At 40.5% G+C, this 27,222-nt stretch overlaps 1 protein-coding gene across 1 annotated transcript in view; it reads right to left on the bottom strand.

Moving 5' to 3' along the window:
• Positions 1 to 11,550: 11,550 nt before the first annotated feature.
• CHST9 (carbohydrate sulfotransferase 9) overlaps positions 11,551 to 27,222 on the bottom strand; it is a 201,146-nt gene continuing 185,474 nt past the window's right edge. Inside the window, exon 5 of the mRNA XM_049620314.1 lies at positions 11,551 to 14,688. Coding sequence (XP_049476271.1) covers positions 13,600 to 14,688 — 1,089 coding nt within the window. The 3' untranslated portion in view covers positions 11,551 to 13,599. The remainder of the gene's footprint in view (positions 14,689 to 27,222) is intronic.

Genomic DNA, 27,222 nt, shown 5'->3' with positions numbered 1-27,222 from the left:
CAGTCTTTTTGAGTGTCCTGGATGGTGGTGTTGATGACGGTGCTAAAGGCAAACCAACATTTGGAACAGATGTAGATTACAGTAGGACAAACTGCTGTTCCCTCCGTAGTGGAAGAGGCCTGGCACAATCATCTGATGCCAAGTAGCTGTCTAGTCTCTGCTGCAAGCATACGAGGCATTCAGTAGTAGAAGTAACTAGATCTGTTTTGGAAACGGGGAGTCATGCTGTCAGACTCATGCATTGCCTTCCTCCCTGCTATCATCAACCCTCTGCTAGTGGGCCCACTGTATCAGCACCGAGGAAGGAGGGCCAAGAGGCAAACTGACAGCCATCCTGCTCATGTGACTGTTGAGAACCTCCCCTGGGGTGGATAATCCTGAGACACAAAGATCTGCTTGCACTGTTTGTGCCTGTTCCCATAAGTCCCTCCATCCACATACCTCCTCCACAGATCTCATTTTCCTCAGTCTTTCAATCTCATTTGTTTATAGGCTTTTCCTTGAACAAAGCCAAGCCATTGGTTTCTACCCAGGGACCCTTGCATATCTACCTCTCAGGCTACTCCTTCATGTAAAGTGAATGGACAAGTGTATTTTCTTGCAGCTTTGTCATCTGTGAGAAATTCCCTTTACCACTGTCCTTTAGAACCACCCCTGAGGGGCTGGAATGGAGCCGTAGTATATTTTTGTCTAAAACCACATATCACACCAACCCATCTGTGATTCAGGCCTAGGTTATTTTCTCCTTCCTCAGTTGATCAGAGAGAACACACTTTCAGACCATAGGCGTGTGAGCTGATGAAGAGACATCCATGCAATAGAGGCAGGTGACATGGGAATATGGGCCACTTATTCATCACCTATTTCTGTGATTTACTCATAACTTCAAGAACTGCCAGCCCTGATTCTAAATATAACACTTCTCTTGTATAATGGATTGCTACTGCTCACATCTGCCCTTATAAGTGTGTGGATCTGAGAATACTCCATTCTTAACAGGAAGCTCCAGTTACAGAGGCACTTGGTGTCCCACAGACAAGTCGAGTTTCTGCTAGGTGCCAATAACTATTTTGCAAGTAGAGACTACTCATACTGCTGAAGGCATGTCTTTGCTTCAGAACCCAAAAGGTATGTGTTGTAGCTCTCCTGTTGGGACTTGTCAGTAATTCCACACAGCATCTTTATCTACCATAAAGACATTTGGTATCATCAGACATGCTCGGTCATATGGCCAAGGGGCAGATAAGCTGGTACCCCAGCCTGGGCTTGCTTCAGAGTCCTCTCTTGATCTGAGCCCCAGCTGAACTGCCAATTTTCTGGGTGGCTCCCAACATGAGTAAGACAAGTATTCCCAACCACAGTATTGGCTACCTCCAAAATCCTAAGAGGGCCCCCAAGAATGAAGACTCTGTCATTTTCCATAATGTAGGGAATGCCCCACCTCTTCCAGACTTCCATACCCTTAAAATCTTCACTGATACAGCAGAATCCTAAATTTTCATGGGGTTTAACTCCCACTCTGTTGCACACCTGTATCTTCCTAGAACATCAGGGAACTTGTCATTTCCAGTTTTATAGGGCAAATTAACCTGATGTTATCACTTTAGTGAGTGAATGGAATAATTTGAGGGATGTCAAGATGGTCAAGGTCCCTATGGACCATATTGTAACAAAAGGCAACAGAATTAACATAGCCGTGGAGCAAGACAGTGAATATTCTATCTCTTCTGTATAAAGGTGATCTCTGTTTGTTCTTTTCTTTTGACTAAGAAGAATGCTTTCACTAGATCAAAATCCACAAGCTAGATGTCCAAAACTGTGTTATTTTGTTGCAACGAAGATACCAAGTATGGCCAGCCATCGCTTGGTTCAGATTACAGTAGCCCTTGAGTAGAGATGTGATGAAGAGTATCACCCCTGCATCCTTTAAGTCTTTGAAGACTAATCGAAAACTACCATCAGGATGTGGTATTGCTTCTGATTTAGCCTCTTGGCCAGGGCTAGAAGCAGTTTTAGGGGATTCTGCTTGTCTTTTTCTGTCATCATGGCTCTTATTCCACAGCTAAGTGGACCAATGTGAGAATTATGCCATTTCTAAATATATCTATCCTGATTACAAACTCAGAGACAGAGGAAATAAACACAGCATCGGTTTGTGAATCCACTGGACTCACTAAAAAACGGACATATATTGGAATTTTATTTACCATCAGGACCACATATGCTTCCACTCTAACTGGAGGATCACAATGGTGCTTTGCATCCAAAGGTGTCAATGTCAGTTCAGGCTCTGTATCTTACAGACCTAGAAAAGGTTGGGTATTGCCTCAATGCACAGTTACTCTAACGTATGATGGCAAGTCCTTTTCGAAAGATTGATGAATATCTACCATATATTCTTGCAGTAGTTTTGCAAGGTCCTTCCTCAAGGAAATATGATCTTCTTTTCAACCAAAGGGCTCTGTCTATAAACCAACATAGGTCTAGAAAATATGTGAGCGTCTATGATTTTCCATGGAGGCTATATTCACCATGTGTTCTTTTGCTCTCAAGTTTTTTGATTATGGGGCATCTAGGTGGCTCAGCCAGTTAAATGTGTCTGACTCTTCATTTTGGCTCAGGTTATGATGTCTCAGTTCATGAGATTGAGCCCCACATGGGACTCTGTGCTGATAGCAGATAGTCTGCTTGGCATTCTCTCTCTCCCTCTCTCTTTCCCTCTCTCTGACCCTCCCCCACTCATTCTCTCTCTCTCTCTCTCTCTCTCTCTCAAAATAAGTAAATAGACTAAAAAAATAAAGTACACTTAAAACATTTGGGGGGAGGGCACTTGGGTGGTTCAATCAGTTGAGCGTCCAAATTCAGCTCAGGTCATGATCTCATGGTTCGTGGGTTCTGAGCCAACAGCTCAGAGCCTAGAACCTGCTTTAGATTCTGCGTCTGCCTCTCTCTCTCTGCCTCTCCCCCACTTGCTCTCTGTCTCTCTCTATCAAAAATTAATAAACATTAAAAAAATAATTTTTTTGATTACACAAATTGAGCAACTTCAGGGTCAGCTGATCAGATATTTCATCTCTTGATACAAATGATCTATTAATCATTGCCACAGACACTGCAGATCAAGCCTCCTGACAACTACTGCAGCCTTCTTCCCCATCATGTAATCATATCTACCTAGTCTCAGAAAGCCAAATACATACCTGGCTTCTATCATTCTGAAACCCCACTTTTGGCCAACACAGTGGTCACCTTTTAATTCTCCCCAGTCTTTTCTGTTATAGAACAGACTTCTGCCTTCTGGATGCAGTCTTTAAGAATTTAGTCATAAAGTAACTTCTGTGTAATCCTTTTCAGTCTAGCATTTGCCAATGTCTTATGATGGAGAAAGACCAAAACCCAGAGCTTTGTCCATTCAGTTGGTCAGCATGAGTTTGCTGAGTGTTGACTATATACTTGGTGATGAATAAAAAGTTAGAAATGTGACAGAGACTTACCTGGACACAAAGAATCTTCTCATTTTCCAGTGGGAACATGTACTTTGGAAAAGTAACTGCAAATCGCTGAACCTGGCTTGGGGGTCAGGAAAGTCTTTTCTGAAGACTGATGAGATATTAGATTGGTCCCTAGTGTGCAGGAACAGGGAGCTGCCTTCAGAGAGGCTTCAAGGCAGGGAAAAGAGTGCCCTATCTGAGAAGATCAGAGTTCAGCCTGGTCAGGGAGTAGAGCTAATGGAAAAAAAGGGGCTGACGATGAATGAAATAACAGCTTTTTAGTGTATTTATTTGTTTCTATATTGTAGTAATGGAGCCCACTGTTTTAAGCCATTATCTTATTAAAAAGAATCCACATTTGAAAGCTTGAAATTCAATTAGATGTGCATTTATTGAGCAAGACCTGGTTTCACCCTCAGGTAACTTTGAATCTAACAGAAAAGTTACGACATATTTTCACATTGTTCTAAGTCAGAATGTGCCTTAAGGGAAAGGCATAGTGCTGTGTGAACATAGGGGTAGGTGTATGGGATTCATTCTTGCATTCATTTCTTCAAGAGATATTTACCAAGTACCTTGTCTGGGGTTACAAAGATGAACAAGGTGAATTCCGTTTATTGGAGAAGCCAGACACATACATAAATCATCAGAATCCTATGTGTGCAAAGATAGAGATATGCACAGGCTCTAGTGAGATAATGAAAATAATTCATGGGATACTTTTGAAAACTTTACACATTTCCCCATTTATTTCTCTCAGTAACTTTATGAGGTAGGTATTGCTGTCCTCATTTCTGAGATGAGAAAACCAGCACTCAGAGAAGTTAAATAAACTGGAGAGTTCCCAAAGTTTGAAAGTTGAAGATATGGAATTCAAATCCATATAAGGATTTTCCAGGCTCTTAGCCACCATAACATACTGCTTCCTAGTAACACATAGGTTCACAGAGGTGAAGATGCCTTCTTGAGCTGAGTGTAGCAATTAAGAGATATGGGTGGGGTGATGGGGGTAGGTGGGTGCTCAAAAGATGGGGCAAAGTGAATAAAGGCCCAGGAGGCAGGAAATTACCCAATGTCAGGGGACCATGGCCATTCTAGGTTGTTGCAGTCGTATGGGGCATGGTGTAGAAGGGAACAAAATGGGAGGACAGTTAAAAATTGTTGCAGTGTTTCAGAGAGAAGGTGAGGAGGGTTTGAACTAGGATAGTAGCAGAATGGACGGAGGAAGAGGAGAAGCTTGAGTAAAATGTAGGTGGTGAAGTTAGTGGGCTTTCCTCTGGCTGTGGGGAGTCAGCACTGGGGGAAATCTGATTTGGCTCCTTGGTTCCTGATGTGGGAGACAGAGTAGATGGATGGTGATGCCATTAAATAAACAGAAATCAGGCTTTGGGTTAGACAATGAGTTCAACTTTAGTCATGTTGAGTTGGAAGTGCCAATGGATTATCCAGGCGAAGAACTCCATCAGGAAGTTGCAAATATGGGGCAAAGTCCACAATAGACATACAAGCTGGAGAAAGAGATTTGGTACCATCAGCCTATGGATAAAGTTAAGGCAAGAAGAGTGGAAGTGTGTCCCAGGCAGAGTGGGTGAAGCAAGCTGAGTGAGGGATGGTTATGGGAAGGGAGGAGAGGAGTGGGGTGGGCGAGGAGTAGGTTGGAGGGGTCATGTGAGGAGATGGTTAGAGGGTAGAGGAGAAGGTGCCTGGGTGGCTCCTTGAGCCACCCAGTTGAGCGTCTGACTCTTGATTTCAGCTCAGGTTATGATCCCAGGGTTGTGGGATCTAGTCCTGCATGGGGATCCATGCTGAGTGTGGAGTCTGCTTGGGATTTTCTCCCTCTCTCTCTCTCTCCCTCTCTGCCCTTCCATTGCTCATGCTTTCTCTTTCTCTAAAAAAAATAATACAAAATAAAGAGGGAGAAGAGAAATAGGCACTTCAGGCAGTGTGAAATACAATAAAATAGGGGGAAATAAGTATGTTTTTAGTGAATGTAATAAAGTTTGGGGGAGGGGCTGGATAATAATGGGTTTTATGTAGTTAATTGATGATATTGGGTAAGGGTTATATTATTGTGACCATTGAATCCAGGAAATGAGAAGCTGGGAGCAGAATGATGCTGTAGGAAGTTTATTTTCAAAGAGCGTAGAGTGGATCAAAGGGAGGAATTATATGTATAATGGAATACTATTCAGCCTTAGAACGGAAGAAAATTCTGACACTGCAACACAAATGAGCTCTGAGGACACAATGCTAAATGAAATAAGCCAGTCACAGAAGGATAAATGCTATATGATTCCACTTATATGAGGTGCCTAGCATTGTCAGATTCATAGAGACAGAAAGAATAGCGTTTTGCAGGGGCTGGAGGAGTTACTATGTAATGGGTATGGAGTTTCAGTTTGGCAGGATGAAGAGAGTCCTGGATATGGATGGTGGTGATGGCCGTGTAACTACACGAATATCCTTAATGCCACCTAAAAATGGTTAAGAAGGTACATTTTTATGTTATGTGTCTTTTACCACAATTGCAAACTTAAAAAGGAAAAAAAAAGAAGAAAAAGGGGGAGAGTGATGAGGAGCAGGGCTTCTTTTTGGAGGCTATTTCTTAGCCCAGATGAGTGCTAATGCGGCTAGAATTGGGTAGGTATCGGTGGAGCTGTCAGCGCAACTGTATGAAAGGGCTGTGTTCGTTCGTACATCAGAGATGGTCAAATGTTGGCAATGTCATATGGTTCAACCCAACAGAAAGGCAAAGGGAGACATGTTCCTTAATGAAGTCCAAGAAAATGTACATTCTTACCATTTAAGTTAAATTGCAAAATATTTCCTGGGGCACTTGCTTTCAAACTAATAACCCAAATAGCAAATATTTTCCACTTTCAATCATCTTAGGTCAATTGGAAAATAGCTTTTTTATTTTTTATTGGAAAACTCATACTGTCTTCACTTCATTCAGTGTGAAGTTGAGTTGCCAAAATTGCCTTCAGTCCACATTTGTCTTTTGTGTTTCAAAGAGGAAAGTTTCCATTTCTCCATTTCATCCTGAAAGCTTTCACAAAGTTTGGGCAGTGACTAGTGCTGTTCCCATAACTCACTTCATCATTTCAGCTCTACTTCTTGTTGTTGGCAGACCTCAGATGCCAAGTTTCTGTTTCAGTGCGGCTCAAAATCCCACAGAGGACTTCAGTACCAATACCCGCTGACCTTCTCTGAGCCAAGAGCCATTAACTTTTTAACAAAGTAACAGAACGAAGGTCGCAGGCTTTATTAGTACCTATAATCCACCAGGATTAAAAAAAAAATCACACACACACACATAAGCAGTGCTGAAACCATGTTGTATATAAGACTCATCCCAGGGAGATTGTTAAAAGAGAAAATTCTCAAGTGGCTTTCGCAGAGATTCTAATTCAGCGCATATTGGGTGGCGTACAGGAATCTGTTTTTTTACAAAAATGTAGATAACTCTGATAAGTGGTGGTGGCCTATGCACTATTTTTTGAGCACTTGATAGACTAAATCAGGGTTTATTTTTGCCTAATGATAATTACAGTCAAACTAATATTGTCATCTTGAAGTTGGTGATTATACTAGCGTTTGGAGTACATTTCAGTTCATAATATTTTTGAAGAACATTTTTCTAAACTTCAGGATTGGTTAAGGAAATGAATGGATAAAATGAAGTACTACATAGTTTGCCCCAGGTTTTCTGCTCTTTAGGGACAAGAGTCATGGTTATCTCTTTCCATGGCTGGGCTTCTGTTTTCTCTAGCTCTCCAAGTGTTGAAGCAGAAGAAGGAGGAGGTTAGAGCCCTAAGAAGCAAAGACAGTTGAATGTCACTGGGATGGCAAAAGTCACCCAGGATAATAGCAGGAATGGGGTGGAGAGGCATGTTATGAGCCTGATGGGGAAATCCTCAGGGAAAGCTGGGAAATAGGTAATTTTCAGAGGAAGGGTGGGTACACCTTTAAAAGAGAAGGAGTTTTTGAAGAAAAGTTATGGAATAGCAGTCTGGATGCATTGGTGGGAACCAGTTTTTGTCCTAGACCCTGAGGTTCCAAGGGCATGGGAGAATGATTCATCTCCGCTGAAGGGGATGGGAAGGAATGTTGTTGCCAGGGGGACCCAGTGACTAAGAAAAAAAGATGCCAAAGGAAGGTACTGGATTTCTCCCAACATCTTTTTTTGTTGGTCAAAAGAGATTTTCTCATACAATGAAATATTGTTTGGCGATCCCACTGGGTATACGACCAAAGGCCAAGCAGCATTTTGAATGAGGATAAGGGAACCTGGATTGCATGACACAAATATGGTCAAAGGAAATGTTCAGGAATTGCTTTTCCTTTGGAAGCGTGCTAGACTCAAGAACACACACTTCAAAGCAGGGATGAAAAGGTGGGGCACCTTAGGGGCCAGCCAGGTAGGGTAAGTGGGTGATGATGCCTAGATGGAGAGCATGAACAACAAGAGCTCTCTGGCTTCTCTAAGGGGGCTGACCTTGACAATGCCCAACTGTCTTCAGGTGAGCACAAATGGTGCTGCGTAACAGAAATTCCTTATTACTGATGAAAGCTTTCCAATTTTAAAATGCTAATTCAGATATTAAGTAAAATGTGTCATAGGCCAAACCAAACATATCTGTGGCCAGATCTGGCCCATAGGCTGTCGTGTGTGGTCTCCACTTTGGAGCGAGAGAGACCTTGGCAGGAAGCTGGCTCGGCTTCTAGCCATTAAACCTCTCTGACCCTCGGTTTTCTCCCTCACAAAGCGATGGGTGGAATAATACCTAACTTTTACGTTTTTGGGGGGAAGGATTAGACATATTCTTCACGTCCTTAAATGAATATCAGGTAGGTTTCCAGTGTCTGCTCCCTGCTCTGTAAATGGCTTTCCTATTGATCAGAATCATGCGTTCTTTCAACATTTCCTCCCCCAATCTAATAAACAAATATGTCATCTTGGAAGTGTAAAATGTTTCTGTGTCTACAGCTATACTTTAGGTTAAGGTGTGATAGTCAGTATAGAGAAGCCATGTGCCTTTAGATAACTTCCCCAATTGCCTTGCTTTAGGACCTTCTGTTTAGACCCACTGATCATATAGATGTCTGAAAGTCAAAGGCAATAATAAAACATATTATACAAGAGGAGAAGATATAGAGGAACCATTAAACTATATATCAAAAATATATCAATAACTCTTTCTTTCCATGCTTTGCTAGAAACAGTGCAAAGTGAATTAAACAGACACAATTCCTTTCCTCTTGGAAGACCTAGAACATATTCCAATGACAGCAGAGATTTTTTATTCATATGAAGAGGGCTATAGCAAATGAATAAATGAAGCAAAAAAAAAAAAAAAAGAGGAAGGAATGCCTGCATTTATTGGTAAAAGAAGTATCAGATGCATGTCACATCAGGGGAAAATCATTTTGCCTTTTTCTGTTGATCAGAGAGCTCATGAAGAGATGAGATTGTCAAACTGAATAATCTAAAGAGATTCCTTGGTGACTTAACATGAAGCGAATGTCTAGATATGAGAGAGGTGAGTATTTCAAAATAGAGTGAAGAGTTGAACAGAGGAGAAGGAAGAAATGATTGTCCTAAATGGACTTGAATATGCCTGGAAGGATAGGACTGTGGTAGATAAGATGTGTGGGACTAGGCAGTTCTGAGAAGTAAAATGGTGTGAGGCAATGCCCTTTTGCTGAACTCTCTAGAGTTGGCCTTCCTCATGGAGGGTATCCCAAAGGTCTAGGAAAAGTCTTCCCTCTGGTATCTGAGCACTTGTTTATCTTGAATTTTTCATGGTGTTTTCAGTTAGTTTGAGTCAACCTGCTCCTCTGTTCTTTTCTATAATCTTCCTGAGTCTGTTTAGGGTTATCTGACAACTAAACTAGCCCTGGGGACAGGAGCTCAGTAAAAAAGAGACCATATACAATTGCTTACTTTCTAGCAGTATTTAAGGAGCTTTCTCTTGGGCTGACCTGGTGAACCACTGCCATCTTCAAGTGCCGATTTGGGGTAAGTTGGCCAGACTCTCTCCCAGTTTGGACCATATGCTCTGTGACCTTGCCCACTCCTGTAGCGGTCTGGACTTTCTTATCAAAATGATATTTTGTTTTTGTTATGCTAAACTTGGTCCAGGGACTTTTTTGCTCTTACATTGTGCTCCATGATCAACTGGGAGTTTTAAAAAAGGGGTTAGGAAGAAAGCTTAACTTCTTACAAAGTCTTTGAATCTGTCAACTCAGCAGGAAGAAAGGGATAAGCTGATCTGAAATGGGATAACCAGCTAAACACATACACGTATATATATCTATATTTGTATCAAAAAAGTTTCAAGATGCCAATATATTTCTTGCCTTTAGTTGTCTTTAAACTAAGAAGAGAGTTTGGTAGTGGTATTTGCTGTTTGGATTCATCCTGGCTCCTGACCTAATTTCCAGCTGTGACTTTTCAGGCAAATTACTCAACCACTCTTCTCTCTCTCTATATATATATTTAGTGTGTGTTTGTATGGGGTGGGCTTACATAGCATCTTACATTGACTATGGAGATTAAATAAATGCATGTAAAGCACTTAAGTAGTAAAGGAATAAGTGTTTGATTATGACTATGATCATGAATATTATTATAATGCTTATGATTGAGTTAGCCTTGGTCTGAGGTCCTCAGGTATTGAGCTATGGGCTTATGGGCAACTATCCTTCAAATTTCAGAGCACGCTGGGGATGTTAGCCATGGGCAGAGTTTCTGCTTTGCCATATTCCATGAAAGCCTAGAGGCTAAGGAGGTCCCAAGAGTCCAAGTGATGACTGATAGTACAGAGATGTTTATGGTAGTCTTAGCCTACGAATTCCAAGTTCTAATTCCGCAGGTGATCTTTTCAAAGAGAACTCATATTGAAAATTTCCTGCATCTGCTCATATAGTCTTTTCAGCGAAACACTGTATGTTTTAGGAGATAATACTTTTTTGAAGAATAATTATTCATAAGTAAAGCGGTTAAGTTTTTTTCCTCTTCCTGATTACAAATGGTATCCAAGTGGCTTTTGAATTGCTAGATAATATTTTATAGACTGCAAAGTTAGAGAATTTAGCAAGTAGCCACACATTTCCATTGGGTATTTCCAAACACATGTGAGAAAATCGGAAAGTTGGGTGCCCTGTATATGGATTTCCATTGAAATTTATGGCAGTTCCAGGGCATAATCACATCAACACATATCCATAGATAGTTTACCATGTTAACTAACTGTGGTTTTGGATTTAATTGCCAACTTTTACTCTAATAGTAATTCCAGACGGGAATAACAGAGTGAAGGGACCTGCCCAGGTTGTTACCACTGCCTATAAAACAAGTAAGATCCTTAGGGTTTAATTAGAGGACTCATAATTATACCCGAAGAATGCTAGTGTTAAAATATGAACACTGGACATCTGGAAGATGAGTCTGGATTTGGTCACTTGCCTTTAGGAATCTAAATCCATGAAACTGTGAGCGTCCAAAGAAGCAGTGATGCTCACACCTGGGGCTTGTGCACAGGCAGAAACGACAAAGGTGACTGTGAGTTGGTCTGCAAAGCAGAATAATTCAGAAAAGATAAATAAAAAATTATTCAAAATCACAAGGAATCCAAAATGACGACTGGCTTCTTCAGCCCTACCATGAACAGAAGTGATTTAAAAGGAAGAGGAGGCACCTGAAAAATATGTTCTTCCTTCATAAAACCTTATGAACACATGGCCTCTGGGACTCATGTCACACAGGATTCCTGCTGGTATCAGTCTTTTAGGAAAAGAATGACTGAAAGACCAACCTCTGGTTACACAGGCTCAGTGGAAAGGGTCTGAGAAGGAGGATATATGGCGAAAGGCATAGAATAGCTCTGATAGAGAGTATCGTGTATCATTTTCTCAGCTCTCTTCTCTCCCACCAGTGCCAGAGTTATGTGTCTGTTTGTACATATATATATATATATATATGCATACACATCAAACACATGTTTATGTGTGCATATATGTGCATATATATGTATATATATACATATATATTCCATTCTCTCAAGTGCGTTAGAAATGTCAAAAAGAGAGAGTTAAGGCACTTTTTTCCATTTTTTTCTTCCAAAGTTATGAAAAGAAGGGTTTTTTGTTTGTTCCCGATAAGATTTTAGGAATAACGTTGAGAAAACTGCTCCTATACTTTATAGCAGATTCCATCTAAAATTAGTTTTTGTGTGTGTGTGGTTTAGGAATAAAATTTCAGGCTTCTTGGCATAGTTTCCATTCTGTCTCTTTCTCCATAAAAAGATAATTTCATTGTCTCCAAGTTACAAGGAATCCACTCTACATGGTACAGCAAAATTTAAATTATACAATTGGGATTACTCTAGAGTAAAACTCCTTAAAAACAGAGAGCACAGCTTAAGTGTATGGTCTAGAGGCAAGAGTAAATGGAGTGGAAAGTAGTAAAAGGTTGGGTTAGAAGGCTTAATACTTAGGATCTGGCAGGCCGTTGCAGGTACCTACTTCTTGGGAGACACCGATGGGACAAGGCAGGCGTGTGTCGAGTGAAGCAATTCATGAATACTCAGCCATGAAATGGAAAATCCAAATGAAATAAGGACCACGGTAACTATCTTGGTCTATTAATATTTAAATATTAATACCTACTTTTCTTTGCGAGACGTTACTGAATATTTATTGACGAGGAAAAAAATGAGAGTTTGGGAAGAAGAACATGTTTGAGAACTGCATTTAAACAGAGTTTCAATGACATGTGGTCTTCTTAACTCAAATAGTCAACCAATTAAAATAAGTTCCCATCCAAACGTGTCTTCAAATTTAGGGTCCGCTGGAAAAAATTTCCAAAATGCATTACAACTTTCGATAGGGGTGACACATGGTCCTGTTTTCCCAAAACTTGGATTTAATATTTGAATGCAATGGTATTTGACTGTGTTAGGATAGAATATTTGAACTTAAAAAGAAAACTCCTGAATTTGTTTATGCATAAGCCTATTAAAAATATTTCTAGGGGCTCTTGTTTTGTTTATTCTCTAGAATATAACCTATCTTTGAAGTGGTATAGGCATTTTTAAAAAGTCATTCCTAAGCTAAGTAATTAGACTGGAAACAAAAGTTATTCTTAGAGTACATTCCACATATAAAGCTATGCACACGATGCTTTGATTCAAATAATACTCTTATAAAACTTTGTTATTGTTTGAGGCCCATATTCAGAGTGGCAACTTTTGTTTTTGATGATTATTCCATCCTGAAACAATTTCCCCCCTGCCCAATTAAACCAGAAATTAGGAGCACATTTATATCTGATGAGACTTAAACTTCTCAACTGCCTGCTTCAGAAGCGAGGACCTTTAGTGGTTATGTTCATTTTGTCTCTGCACAGAGGGCTCAGAAGAAAACAGAATCAATTCCCCTAACTTTTTCTGGAAGAGGAAGGTTGTTTTTGTTGCTTTGATCTTAGCATGTTGTGTATTTTTTATTGGCTGTTGAATATAAAAAGCCATAGCCTCATCTGGTTTTTCTGCTATATTCTCATATTGTAAATCACATAATGCCTTCCAATCTAAACTTAAATGCCTAGGTCCAAAATATCATTTCAAAATGGATTTATCATTGCAGTTGATAGAAAGATTTCCAGGGTGTAAGAACACTCTCCAAGGTTCGAGTAATATGTCACAGACTGCTAAAAATATATCCATGCACTTTAGACAACAAATTCCAGGATGTAGACATATACTCATGCTATTTTAGATCCCTTTTTCTATCATTGCAAGAGGCTGTTGAAGCTAATGTAGCAGCTGGCTAGGTTATTGCTTCTATAATATAATCCATAATGCAAAAGCAGCTATTTTCCAAACATTCTAGAGCAACTCAACTTGTTTACATGTCTCTGTAAGGTAATTTTCCTATAACTTTGTGCGAATTGGTGTCATACTATTTGGTAAAAATCTTCATTAAATCAAGACAACTACACTTGGTTAAATTCTCTCTCATACAGAGAACTGCAGGAAAATTACAGTTAGCTGATTTGAGGCCATCATCATGAAGTAAATACAGGGTTTTAGAAGATTAATGCAAACTACAAAAATGGAGTTGTATAATTAAACATCAAATAGTCCAAGTCATAAAAGTCATAGATTAATTGTCTCTCAGTTCGAGTCAGATCCTTTAAATATTGTCTCACGACCTGAGCATTGGTTCTTTCATCAGAAGAATGCCTATCCTTAAAGTTTGGAAATTTCAGCTCTTTTGGAGCACCAATCAGCTGCAAAAAGTAATTGGCATCTTCTTCCAAAGTTTCGAATTTCCCTACAAAATCATAGTTGATTAAACATGGATAGCAGAGTTTGCTGACCTTTTCCCAGTGAATGTCCATTCCTACTGGACGGTGGGAATCCAGCAAATAGTGGACGAACTCTTTGAATTTGACCCCAGATCCATTATTTAATGCTTCTTCACAGGCATTTGGCCGATATTTCTTTATAATTGCCTTCCCAAATACTGGATGGTAATAGCTATTGGGGTGTTCAAATTTGTCCCTAAATGCTGACACTAATCTTTCCATGGGATCACGAACAAAAACAGCTTTGGTGTAGGTATTCAAACGAGTATATATCCCTTTTAAGTCAAAGCTATCTAGTTTTTTCAAATGCTTCCCATAGTGAACAGCATCATGGGAGATGTTGTACGCAGAGGAAGCCAACCCACTTAGCACCATCAGAATTCTCTTCCAGTTGGAGCAGCCAGCCTTGGGTACTTCACAATATAAGATTTTGTGTTTATCTTCCACATAGATCCTGGACACCATATGAAAAAGATGTGATTGAGGACGACTCACCCCGCCATATTTTTTGCAAGACTCCTGAAGGAAAGACCTGCGTTTCTCTTGGGCCACATCTGTTTCCTTCCATTTGTTGTCTTTGATTAAACTTTTATTTAAAGGGTGTATGTCCAATGGCCACTTCATTTCACTGAACTTCTTGAAAACAGTCCTAGTTCCTTGATGTTTTGCAATCAGCTTAATTGTTGGTGGCCCTGTGGTCTTCCCCAAAACTCGATCCTCTCCTTGTGAGTGGCTGGTCTTTGTTAAGACCCTCATTGGCCTCTCAGAGTTGAGCAGATTTTCCTTTTTTCCCTTGGGATCCTCAGTGATGTGGAACTTGAGGTTCTGTTAAAATAGAGAAGGAGAAATGTTGAAAGCGCATTCACAAACGTGAGTATACAAGGGTCTGAACATATTTGTTTTACAATACTATTGAGGAGAGCACATTTCATATAAGCTGCCAGAACAATTTAGCAAAGCATGCTGAATACACATTTTGTAGTAAGTTTCTTCAGAGAAAATATAACAATGAAAAATGGTATCCAAGCATCATTTTGAGCCAAAGTTTCACATTTTATATTATACATATTTTGTTACTTACATGTTATCATTTATTTAGTGTTAATGTGCTGCATTATATTAATAGATTTTCTCAAGCTAAATTACCTTGAGTATTATTTGGCTAAACCTACTAGTATTGATTTGAGTATGATCATAGTAAGTTGGTTATTGTTTTCTGTGCTATCTTTGTTAACTATGGTTATCAATTACACAACCTTACAAGGTACACACACACACACACACACACACACGCACACACGCACACACTGGCCACAAGATGGAAAGGAGGGTGTCCTGAATTTTCATTATAGCTTTGTCTGTAACACATTAGAATGTACTTCATCATCCTGTAGGTCAATGATTCTTGAGCTATTCAGGAATGTGTTACCTTCAAGCATTAATTAATTAGTGCATCTGAATGTAGATACAAAATGTAGCTGCTTTTGGGGTATTCTGTGATGCACGGAAGAGTTTAAAGTTACAAATTACAACTTAAAATTGCAGCAAGGCAAATTATAAAATCCTCATGACCATTTCAGTTTTTCAAGCACTTGCAAAAGGAGATATTTTTTCCCTCGGACAATGTTTTATTTCAGAATATTCATTTATCATAATAATTTAGTAATTATAACCATACAATTTCATTCGTGTATGAAAACTTTGTCTTTTTCAAAAGTCTAATTGATGTCCTGCTACATAAAATTGTATGGAAAGTAGAATAAGAATTTAGTTCTCATGTCAGTGGGATGAATCAGTCTACCAACCATCTACTGTTCATCCGACTACGTCTTCCTACAGCTCTTGCAATGACTGCAGAAGGGAATACATGGAAGACAGGACTTACAAGATGGAATCCTCTCCTAGAGATAAAATTGTAAGGACTTTGGCTTTTACTGTGGGTAAACTAGGGAAGTAGCAGGGAAGTAACATGATCTCACTTACACTTGAAAAGGATGGTTGAGGAGAAGACTGGCCTGGAAATATACATACAGAATTGTCAGCATGTTATTGGAAAAACCAGTCAACAAATGGTGTGCTGTGGGAATAATAAATGGGGCCACCAGCCTAGTGCTGGAAGAAGTGGTGGGAGAAGTTCCCTAGAGGAGGATATCTATCTATCTATCTATCTGACATCCATCCATCCGTCCATCCACTGTATCCCCAGTGTCTAGAATGGCCTGGAGCCTATAGTAATTGCTCTCACATATTTATTGAGTGAACAAATGAATAAATGGAATGAAATCTTCCAAGTTGATTAGTAATATTCTAGCAAATTGAGCAAAAGAGCAGAGAAACAGTTTGCACTGTGGATGGAAGCCACCTCAAAGCATCATGGTCCTTCTACTAGCTAGGCTTTAAGTGGGGTGGGGGTGGGAATTGCTTCTTTCTAGTGCAAGAAGATTGTGTGAGTAACCCCTGATCACCATACATCAACTTGGGTAGCCCCATAAAACAGCTGCCCAAATCTTCCATAGCATTGAGCCAACTGTTTGGTGTTTCAAGTCTAAAACCATTTGTCTTCTGTCATACTGGAGACTGCCAGGATGACTTCAAAGCCCTGAATCCATCTTTACTCTGATCAATTACCTGTAGTCCATTAAATTTTCACAGATGATCTGAAATTTGACTTGAGCTTTGGAAGATCATGGGGTTATTGGTTGACTGCATGGGAAGTACTTAGTACAGGCCTGAAATAAAATTGCCAATATATTTTTGCAGCTACTTCTTCTACTATTACAACTGTAAATAATAATTGCTATTATTAATATTTTATGGTGTAGTAATAATGTTTTATCCCATTGACCTAGTGAATTTCAAGGTTCCCCAGTTGTCCATTATTATCCAGACTATAATTTGTGTGTCTCTAGATGTACCTTAATTAGTTCCCTCCCTGCCCCATTGACAAGAACAAAAACAAAATCAGCTTTCCACTATGCCCTCTGGACCTTCTGTTTGTGGTCATCAAATTCCCCTTTAAACTCTGGAGACTTCTGGAATGTTTGTTTCCCAGGACTTTCTCTACATGGAACCTGGCTGGCCCCCAAGATTCTGCTGCCCTTGCACTTTCTCAAGTAGACAAAAGTTTATTTCCTTGAACCACTTGTCCCTCCAGCCAGAAGTCAGGGCACTATTTCCCTGCAATTCACTGCTGCTTCCAGGACATGTCCCTTGGCAAAAGCTTCTGCTTCTGTCAAGCACACGTGTCCTACTGAGCCTCCCTTCTCCCTCCTCATGCTGTCGTCTGCCTGTACCCTTGTCCTTTCTGCTTCATGCACTGAAGACTTTAGCTTCTAGCTCAGACTTTGCTTCTCATACCCCTTCTTGTCATTGTGTGTGGTGACTCTGACACCCAATAAACTCTCAGTTCCTTGACCACCTCGCCTTTAATAGAGGTGTTATTCATTTCTCATAGACCGTGTCATCACCAGTGCCTGTGCCACCTCCATCATCTCTCTGACCACCATCCTTTAACCTTCCAGCTCATTGCAACTTCCATTTTTTCAGTTCTTTGACCACTTCTCACCATGTTATTCAAGCTCTTAGTAGCCAGAATGCCTGGTTCTTCTATTTGCTCTTAGAAAGTCACTTCTGCAGGGAGGTTTTCCCTGTCCACCTTGTCTAAATTATGTTCTCTTCTGAGATTCTCTCCCATGTAAGGTTCCCAAATAAGAACTCTGCTTACTTTCCTCATTGCATTTATTGCAATGCGAAAGGATTTTATTTACTTACTTCTGTGTTGTCTCCCCCCACCCCCCACCCCACTCCCACCTCTTGCACTAGAACATGACCACAGAGGTCTTATCTTTTTTGTTCTCTTTTGGATCTCTGGTACGTAACATGTTGCCTGGCACATAGAAAACAGTCAACCAATAATTGTTGATTAAGTGCAATTTTTAAAGACCACAGGTGGATTGTTTATTTCAAGATACAGCACAAAATGAATCTGTGTATCTATTAACAGGATTTACTTACACAATTGTACTACATTTCACCAGCCTTCGTGCCATATGTAATGAAATAAAAAAAATAAATTCACAAAACTGTCTAGCATGGTGTTCTTTCCCGTGTCACCTTATGGTTTTTTTTTAAGCTCCTCCTAAACATTCATAGTGGTTATACCTTGACTGTATCAAGATTATAATTTCTTCTTTTTTAAATAGAAGGGACTAGTGTCAGCTTGTTTGTCATTGCAAATAGGAAAAACAGTGTGTGTAAGACGACTCCTTGCACATAACCAGGACATCCTTCTCACGCACACAAAATCGGAGTTTTACATGCACAAATAGTCACTTTAAAATACAATCATTTTTACTCGGAATATTTTAGATTTTCTTCAAATACCAAGTGGAAGGAGAAATTCAGCATTTTTTCATGACCAGTACACACTTAAACATCAGCTAGTGCCTCAGACAATATGGTATTCAGAAATTTTATATTTTCATTTATATTGGAGAGCAATGACTGAGGAAAAAGCTTTTCATGGAAATAGAAGTTTCTTCTGCTTTATTTCTTGCAGTAAATGTGCTTTTAACTAAATGATGGGCTTCCAAATAATTGTTTTATAACCTTGTCAAAGAAAAAGTGTTAATCAAAAGGTCAAGGTTAATTCAGATAAATAATTTACCAATTCTTGTCAAGGTGCTGAAAATCTGTATTCAAACAAATCTTTGGCAGAAGAGAACACAAATAAAATAGGTACACGTAGAGCTGCTCATGCTAAAGTAGGCAAGGAGGGCTCGGAGCCTTACCTGCCTGCCAAATCAGATTGGTTCAAAGTCACTCAAGGCTGCCTGGGAACCTCTGGAGGCTTGCCAGCAATCTGCTTCCCAGGCCTCCCAGGCCTCACTGTGGACACTCGGGAGCAGAATCTTTGGGAGTGGGGCTCTTGACTCTACCTTAAACAAGCTCCCCAGGCACTCTGCAGGCAGTAATGGCATTTGGGGTACCACTCAAGAGAGTATTGCAAACGAAAGTAAAAAAATACAAGCTCATCTCATACCATCTAGGGGAGAAGGACATCAAATATGGCGGGTGTGAATATTTTAGTAAGTAGAGACAAATACTCTGCTATGGGTAGGGATGTCACATGAGCCCTCACAACACACCTGATGAGATACCCTACACGTTTATCCACTTCCCTTTGCTGGAAGTCCATGTTCTTCAAGCTACTTTCTAATGACTAGTTCAGCTAGGGAGATAACTACATGAGGGAAAGTTTCATTGCTCATAAATGAGACTTCAATCTCCTGATAGTGTATTTAGTACTAGTCAGTTTCCTCAGCTATGATTAAATCAAGAGATGGGCTAAGGGTTCATTCTAAGTAGTGACACCCCAGGAGGCTTCTTGTTGAATGGTCACTAGACCTTCCTCTAGCATGTTTTAGTCCACCATCACTCACATTATGAAAACCATTATAGGGTGTGGTGGCCTCCCTCCCTCCCCACCCCATCCCCATTCCATTTTCTTCAATCACAGAAAAGACTTTCCATGATGGAAGGGTTTGGATTACTAAAATCAAGATGAACTGTATTATATTGTATTAAATTATTATTTTTAATTAAGTTTTCAATTTTAATTCCAATATAATTGACATACTGTATTATCTTAATTTCAGGTGTATAATATAGTGATTCAACAGTTCTATACGTTACTCAGTGTTCAACATGGTAAGTATACTCTTAATCCCCATCACTTGTTTCACTCATCTCCCCACCCCCGTCCCCTCTGGTAAACATCAGAGTGTTTTCTGTAGCTAAGCATCCATTTTTTGGTTTGTCTTTATTTTTTTTCCTTTGTTCATTTTTTTTTTTTGTTTCTTAAATCCCACATATGAATGAAATCATGTGGTATTTGTCTTTCTCTGACTTATTTCACCTAGTTTAATACTCTCTAGGTCCATCCACGTCTTTGCAAATGGCAAGATTTCATTCTTTTTGATTTTTGATGGCTCAGTAATATTCCACCACACACACACACACACACACACACACACATTTTCTTTATTCATTCGTCAGTCGATGGGTACTTGGACCACTTCCATAATTTGGCTATGAGATTGATGGTATTTTAAATTTGCAGGTTATACTAATGAAATTCTACCACCATCATCATAATGCCGATGATAATATAAAAAGAGTAGACTTTTACATCTTCATTTTCCTTCAGGACACCTCATTCTGCTTGTCCTCAAAGTGAATGTCTATAAAGCCAAATGTCTCCTGTTCCTTCTCAAAGTGGCTCCTCCTGCGCTTTTTTCTATTTCTGAAATGGTTCTATTACATTCTGGCCACCCACTCACAAAATCTGAGAGATGCCTTAACAATCAGAAAGTAAATTGGTTAATTTACATCTCATAATGTCTTTAAAAATCTTTTTTATTTATTACCTCTTAACTGGATATTCTTTAGTATCCTACTAATTGGTTTCTCTGAAGATTATTGCCAAAATAGTCTTCCTAAAACATTTTAACTTTTCATCCCTTTAAAATCTGGAACTGGCTCAACTATATATAAACCAAAGACCGGATTCCTTAGCTGGCATCGGTACTGTGTCACCACTGGGCTTGTCACTTTGTGCTCTGCTCCCATCTCGACACATGCTGTCTTCTACTTGCTTCCATCGGGCTCTCAACACCCTTCACTCATGTTCTTCCCCTTGCTAGAACTTTCCAAATCTCTTAGATTTTATAGAAATCCTGTTGACAGAAAAATCCTGCTGTCTCCTTGAAAACCGCCCAGGACTCCAGCGAGGGATTCTGCTCTCTTCACAGCAGCATTAGCACTTAGTCTGTGCCACCTGTGAAAAAAGTGATTTATTCCAGCTCACATCATTATTTTATTTTCTCACTGGGGAAACTCTTTTAGGCATAGCCAAATTGTAAACTATGGCAGAGAGCTATAGTTTTCCATAAATACCTTTGAAGAATGGACACGCTTGCCAAGTTAGTTAAAAGATATTATCACTACAGATGAGAACAATGAGTGTTCAAAGAAACCTAATGGGAAAAAATACGGACTTTTCATGAACCGTGAAGTAAATTTGAGGGCCCTGTTGTTAGTTTTTAAGGCCTCTGTGTCCATATACATCCTCTGTGAAGTCTTCTCTGCTCCTCAACATTGACATTAATTGCTCTTCCTCTCTCCCCCTGAAGTCATTGAGGGTCTACTACATATTAGGTAGCGGGGTAGATGCCAGGGATGGAGGGGTGGATAAGATGAGTGTGATCCTTGCCCACATGGAGCTAATATTCTTACAGGGAAAAATACATTAAGCACATAATTACATAATGAATTACATAATGAATCGGTTACCATAGCGGCAAAGGCTCAGCAGCATGCTAATGGAGGCCTGGGTAGCAGAAGTGCGACAGCAGGGGGTAACAAGTCTGACCTGGTTTGGTGTTAAGCCTTTTGTTTAGCACCTTTCATTTTACCCTGGTTAGTTGTTAGAGTCGGTTGTTTAGGTGACTATCTCTCCCATACATTTATTTTTATTTTTATTTTTTAATTTTTCTTTTTAACGTTTATTTTTGAGACAGAGAGAGACAGAGCATGAACGGGGGAGGGTCACAGAGAGAGGGAGACACGGAATCTGAAACAGGCTCCAGGCTCTGAGCTGTCGGCACAGAGCCTGACGCGGGGCTCGAACTCACGGACCGCGAGATCGTGACCTGAGCCGAAGTCGGACGCTTAACCGACCAAGCCACCCAGGCGCCCCTCTCCCATACATTTTAAACTTATTAAAGGTCAGTGTGCAGTGTTGTAAGTCTATGGAACTTCCACTAGTATCTAGAATAGTCTCTCGAATAAACATATGTTTTGAATTTAATTGAAGAACAATGATCATTCCTGTAGTTCCCTGTACTCGGGCAATTGACACACACTGGCTTTATGCAATTGACAAGTGTACTTCGTTCGGTACGACTTCATCTGCTATTGTGCTATCATGTAACTCAAGGACTTTGATCATTCGTTCATAATGCATGTATTGAGCTACCGCTCTATGCTGTGTTTGGCATTGTACAAACAAAGGCAAAATAGATAAATTGTATGGCCTCTTGAGGAAGTCGAAATTTAAATGTATTGATAAAAATAAGCACATTATGGGGACGCCTGGGTAGGGCTTAGTCAGTTAAGGGTCTGACTCTTGATTTTGGCTCAGGTGATGATCTCGTGGTTTGTGAGATCGAGCCCCATGCTGGCCTCTGAGCTGACAGTACAAAGCCTACTTGGGATTCTCTCTCTCTCCCTCTGTCTCTGAACCCCCCCAAATAAATAAACATTACAAAAATAAGCAGTTTATGAAAAAATGTGATAATTGCCATAGTGAAAGGATACATAAGGTATCAGGGAACAGAGACAAGAATACTTAGGTTTTCTGAGGAAATATTTTGGGGCAAATTTCAAAGAGAAGTGATGTCTGAGATGAATCTAGGAGGATACTGGGGAGTTGACAGGTCAACAAGTCACGGATAGGAAAGACAGTACAGGCTGACACGGAGAAGACACTTGGGGGACAGATGGAGATTAGAGGGAGAGGCAGGTGGGGTGAATCCTTGTGCCCATATAGTCTAGATGACATGTACATGACATATAAAGAGTCTAGACTTTACCTTGTAGATGGCAGGGATTTTCGACAAGGCAGGGGTTTGGAACGAACATTCTAGCAGCAGTGGGCAGGTGGAGCTGGGGGGAAGGGGGTCATCGAGAAGACAACTGTGACTGTCCCTTAGGAGAGGAGCCAAGACAATGAGGTAAGAATGCAGGAAAAGGGAATTATCTGGGGCAAATTCAGGAAATTAATCAGACTGGAAGAGTGGACGAGTGGGGGCAAAAAAAGCATAAGGAATTCTGCCCCCCCATTTCCCAGACCGGGGAAATAGGAGTAGCAGATATCATGGAAGGCTATGGGGTGGTTTAAGTATTCACTACTTTCAATTTCAGACCCTTTGAGTTCGAGGTGCCCTTGAGAGATAGGGGTCTCAGTAGCAGGACTCCGACGCGGAGTATACAGATTTGGAAGTTGTTGGCTGGTAGAGGTGCCACCCGAGTTTATGGGCCTTAGAAGGCGTTAGTTAGAGCTGTCATGGTGATCACACATCTGCCAGTTTTGAGTGCCTGCTATGCTATGTGTCAGACCCGTAACACACTATCACCTACTGCTAGGATAATCTTCCACTTCCATTTCCCAGATGAAGGTACGGAGCTTCAAAAACATTAAGCAAGTTGTTTAAGGCACACAGCTTGGGAAGAAGGACAACTCATGAGCCCAGTTTTTTTTTTCTGGGCTCAAAAAGTATCCACGGTGCCTGTGTCCATTGTGGGGGGACCTTGATGGGCAATTAACAGATAAAGTTGATGATGATAATATTGGTAATTAGATGTGTCCCTTCCTGTCATTCGTTTTGATAGTTTTCTAGTTTAATTGCACAGTATTACTTTTAAGAATGCATCTTTTGTGATTTATTTTCGATCTAGATATGAATGCAGTTAGATGTCTTCATACCATCGTGAAGATCTAGTTATTTCTAGTGGTTAATAAGGGCAAGGAAAGCAGTGGGTGGGATGCCTGAAAGCTGGTGCTTTCTGAGGATGTAAACCAGCGTGTCTCTGCCCGGCCCCTCTGTCCCAGAGCTGTTTCTCTCAAGTCGTAGGCCAAGGGCTTCGGAAACTAATGGCTCAGTTATATGAGGGGTGAAGACTGACTGCGTTTCTACTAGGACACCGGGACAGTTGGGAACGGTGTGATCATGCAATCCTAGTATCCAGCACCATCCGCCCTGTCTCCTTCTTATCCTCATCTCCTACTCTTCAGCTTCAGTTATTCACTGATCAAATGTCTCCTGAGCACTAACTGTGTGCCAGGCTCTGGGCTGCATTTTGGAGGAATAGCCAGCTAAGTCTCAGCTGGTCCTTGCTAGTATGGGGCGGCCTCAGGGGCAGGGGCAGGGGCAGGGGCAGGGGCAGGGGCAGGGGAGGGGAAGGGAGGGGAGGGAGATACAGAAAAGACAATCAAGAATTACCACACTTATGGCAGGTGGCAAGACAGGAAGAAGGTAATGCCAGGAGAGCATTAAAAAGGGGCATTCAATCCAGCTTGGAGGGCAGGGAGGGTTTCTTGGAGAAAGTGTGGACTGTGCAAAATCATTTGTTTCCTGTCTCTGTGACTTATTTTCTCTCTCCAGAATATTCTTCTTCATTTTCTTTGCCCAGTATAAAAGCCAGGGGGAATGGAGCAAGCTCATTTAACTGCTGCATCAACCCAAAGACAAGACATGGATATGTTTATTCTACAGATGCTTCATCTCAATCGAAGCTCAGGGAGATGACGTAACAGGCCCAACTTGACAAAGCTATTGCTAATGCTGTGCTTCCGACCTCAGTCTTACTCATTTGTGGCTTTTTTCAGCTGCACAATATATCAAGTAATTTACTCCTTGTTTAATTCCCATTAAATGAATTGATGTAAGTAAAGCACCAAGCATATGTCTGTCACAAGAGAGCACGGCAGTTGAGAACCAGAATTTCTGAATCATGAGGACCTGGTTTCGTGCCCCTTTTCTCTCATTTTCTATCACAGCAACCTTGCCTAACCTATTTTAGTTCTTCTAAGCTTCAGTTTCCTTGTCTCTAAAATGGAGAGAAAAACAGCATTCCCTTGCAGTGTAGAATTATAAGAAATATGTGTAGAGTGCTTAACACAAAGTATGTTCTCTATAAATGATAGATATTTTATGGATTTATTCCTTAAATGTTTATTTATGAGCATCTCTATGTGACAAGTATTTTCTAGGTGAATATCACTGGTTTTCCTCTGCTTTTGACATCCTTTTCTCCTCTTCTCTCTCACTTAAAACACAACAAAGTTAAGAGTCTATGATAAATGTTCAATGGGGATAAAGCTGAGTGGAAGAAAGAGGGCAGAGGACAATTGAGAGACAGAAATGGGAAGGAAAAAAGATCAATGGAAGTGGTGGCAAAGCCAGCGAAAGAAAACAGAGGAAAAGAAATCACAACTACAGTCACAGGAAGAAATAATGAACACTTGGAGCTAGAGGGTAAAGAGAGAAACTAGCGAATTCTAGCTCTCTCTAAGCTGCAACCTTCAAATCATTTAAGCTGCTTGAACACAAAACAATAGTTTCAGCAGTGAGACTATTTCAGCTGAGCCAACAAGCTAATTTCTATAGTCACCTTGCATGCAAGGACTAAAATTATAATTGCACTTGCCAGTTCTTTCAATTTTGGATTTAATTCCTCTCTCTCTCTCTCTCTTTACTGTTAAAGCTAAGAAAAATTAAGATATGAGCACTGAGGATGTAGTGAAATGTCATCAGCGGGGAAGTTTCTCCCAAGAACAGGGCTGCTCACTCGTTTGGCAAGACCATCCGAAGCTGAAAACAGACATAACCTCAATGTATGTAAGTAGATAAGGCTTCTCTACAAGGAGACAATTGTGCTTTTATAGATTTATCATTTTATCTGTCTTCTAAGTTATCTTGAGAGAATGAGGCTATTGTTTTTAAATTTATGGATAAATAAAAATACTTGTGCAATAACTTGCCCAAAGTCACTCTGTGGAGTGAGTTTGGAGAAGTCAGGAACACATTCCAGTTCTTTATGTCCATCCCAGGAAGAAATGGCAAAACATTTTGCTTTTTAAAGAAACTCAAAACTTTAATGAGGAGCTGCAACATGATAATGTGCATTCAGAATGTTTGGTCCTCACAATTTTTCTTCTAGGTGCGCCTGCACATGTCAAGTGTGGATGAGAGTCACAAATAAAGTCAATTTGCAATAAAAGAGGTAGAATAATTGGATGTTTCATTGCAAGGATTTTGATATTTCACTGGAATTTTCGATATCTAATAGATTTGAAATATGGCTCCTTAATATCTCCAATATGTTAATGTTTAGTTTTCTAAAAATTAATAATTGTCAACCAGCTTCTCATCCCCTTGAGTTGAAGATAACAACAAAGATGTGTATGTATGAGAGAGTTCTGGAGGAGACATGGGGGGAGGCAACCTTGACTCCAATACCTTCTTCTAGAGAATGCAGTTGCTAGACAGTTCTTGCTCTGGTTTTGGGGAGTATGATGGGGAGAAGGAGCCCGCTGCCCTGGGTTGGAATGCTTTTGTGTTGTCTTTTCTTTTTCTCTCTCTTTTCTTCCCTTCCTTCCTTCCCTCTTTCATTCCTTCCATGGGAGCAGGTGGTGGTGTTACAGGTATGGGTTAGAAAGCAAAGGAAATGAGTCCATGAGGCGACACTAGAATTGGAAACTGACTTGGGGTGGACCAGGGAGGGTCAGAGACATGGGTGATCAGTGGAGGAGAGGGGTGGGGTGCTTCCATGGGATGGCGAGGGAAGTGCAAGAGAGAAGAAAGCTTTTGTGAAGCCAGGAACACGGTAGTTGGATAGATCACGAAAGCATAAAGTATAAAGTATATAAAGAATTTTGAGCCAGATGCACCAGGTTCCCCACCTTTTAGGGCAGTGTCTTTATTTGTGTTTCCCTAGAAGCAGACCTTGAGTCAAGGATGTGAGTGTAAGTTGCTAATTTAGAGTTCGTTCTAACAAATACTTGTAGGACAGTAGGGAAGTAAGGTAGGGAAGAGAAGGCAGAGAGCATAGGGTGAATTTTTAAGCAAGTTAGCACAGTAGGAACTGGATTTCTGTTCCACTGGGGGAACTTTCAAAGCTCCAGAGTTATCCCATCAAATCCCATCAGCCTTGGTTGATGGCTCCTAAAGGGAAGAGGTCTGGCAACTCTTGCCTGCTCTATGGGAGGCCAGGGTAGACAACTTCAGGCAGAGTCACAGGTGTTGGCAGTCTCTGGAAGTCTGGCCAAAATGCAAGGAGATATTAAGAGACGAGAGAATATACAAAGGCACAGCCAGTGTTGTGACAGGAAGTCAATTAACATTCTGGTTCTCTGTTTTCCCATTTTTAAAGTGAGAATCCTAATATTTGTTCTTGGACATGTTGAAATAGAAGTGATGGCATGGGCTGGGGTCCAGGATCCCAACGCCTTGTTCTTTGGAAGTGTCACTTGCCCTTTGGAAGTGTTCACAATGAGTTTGTGTATATACGCATAAAATAAGGCTGAGAAAAGGAGCACCTTATGACCAGATGGAACCTAGTCCTATGGAGCCGAACTAGGCTACGCAGAGTTCTGTAAGAGAACTCTGTAAGAGTTCTCTTGCCCGGGGCAGGCAGCCCCGTGACCTAGAACCGACTTTGAACAAAAGTTCTCTTTGACCCATTTACCCAAGATGTATCCTAAAATCTCAGCCCTCTGATTCTGACACTCTGATG

This window comes from Panthera uncia, assembly GCF_023721935.1.
Source record: "Panthera uncia isolate 11264 chromosome D3 unlocalized genomic scaffold, Puncia_PCG_1.0 HiC_scaffold_8, whole genome shotgun sequence".
Lineage (NCBI taxonomy): Eukaryota > Metazoa > Chordata > Mammalia > Carnivora > Felidae > Panthera > Panthera uncia.
This window is presented reverse-complemented; position numbering and strand designations above follow the sequence as displayed.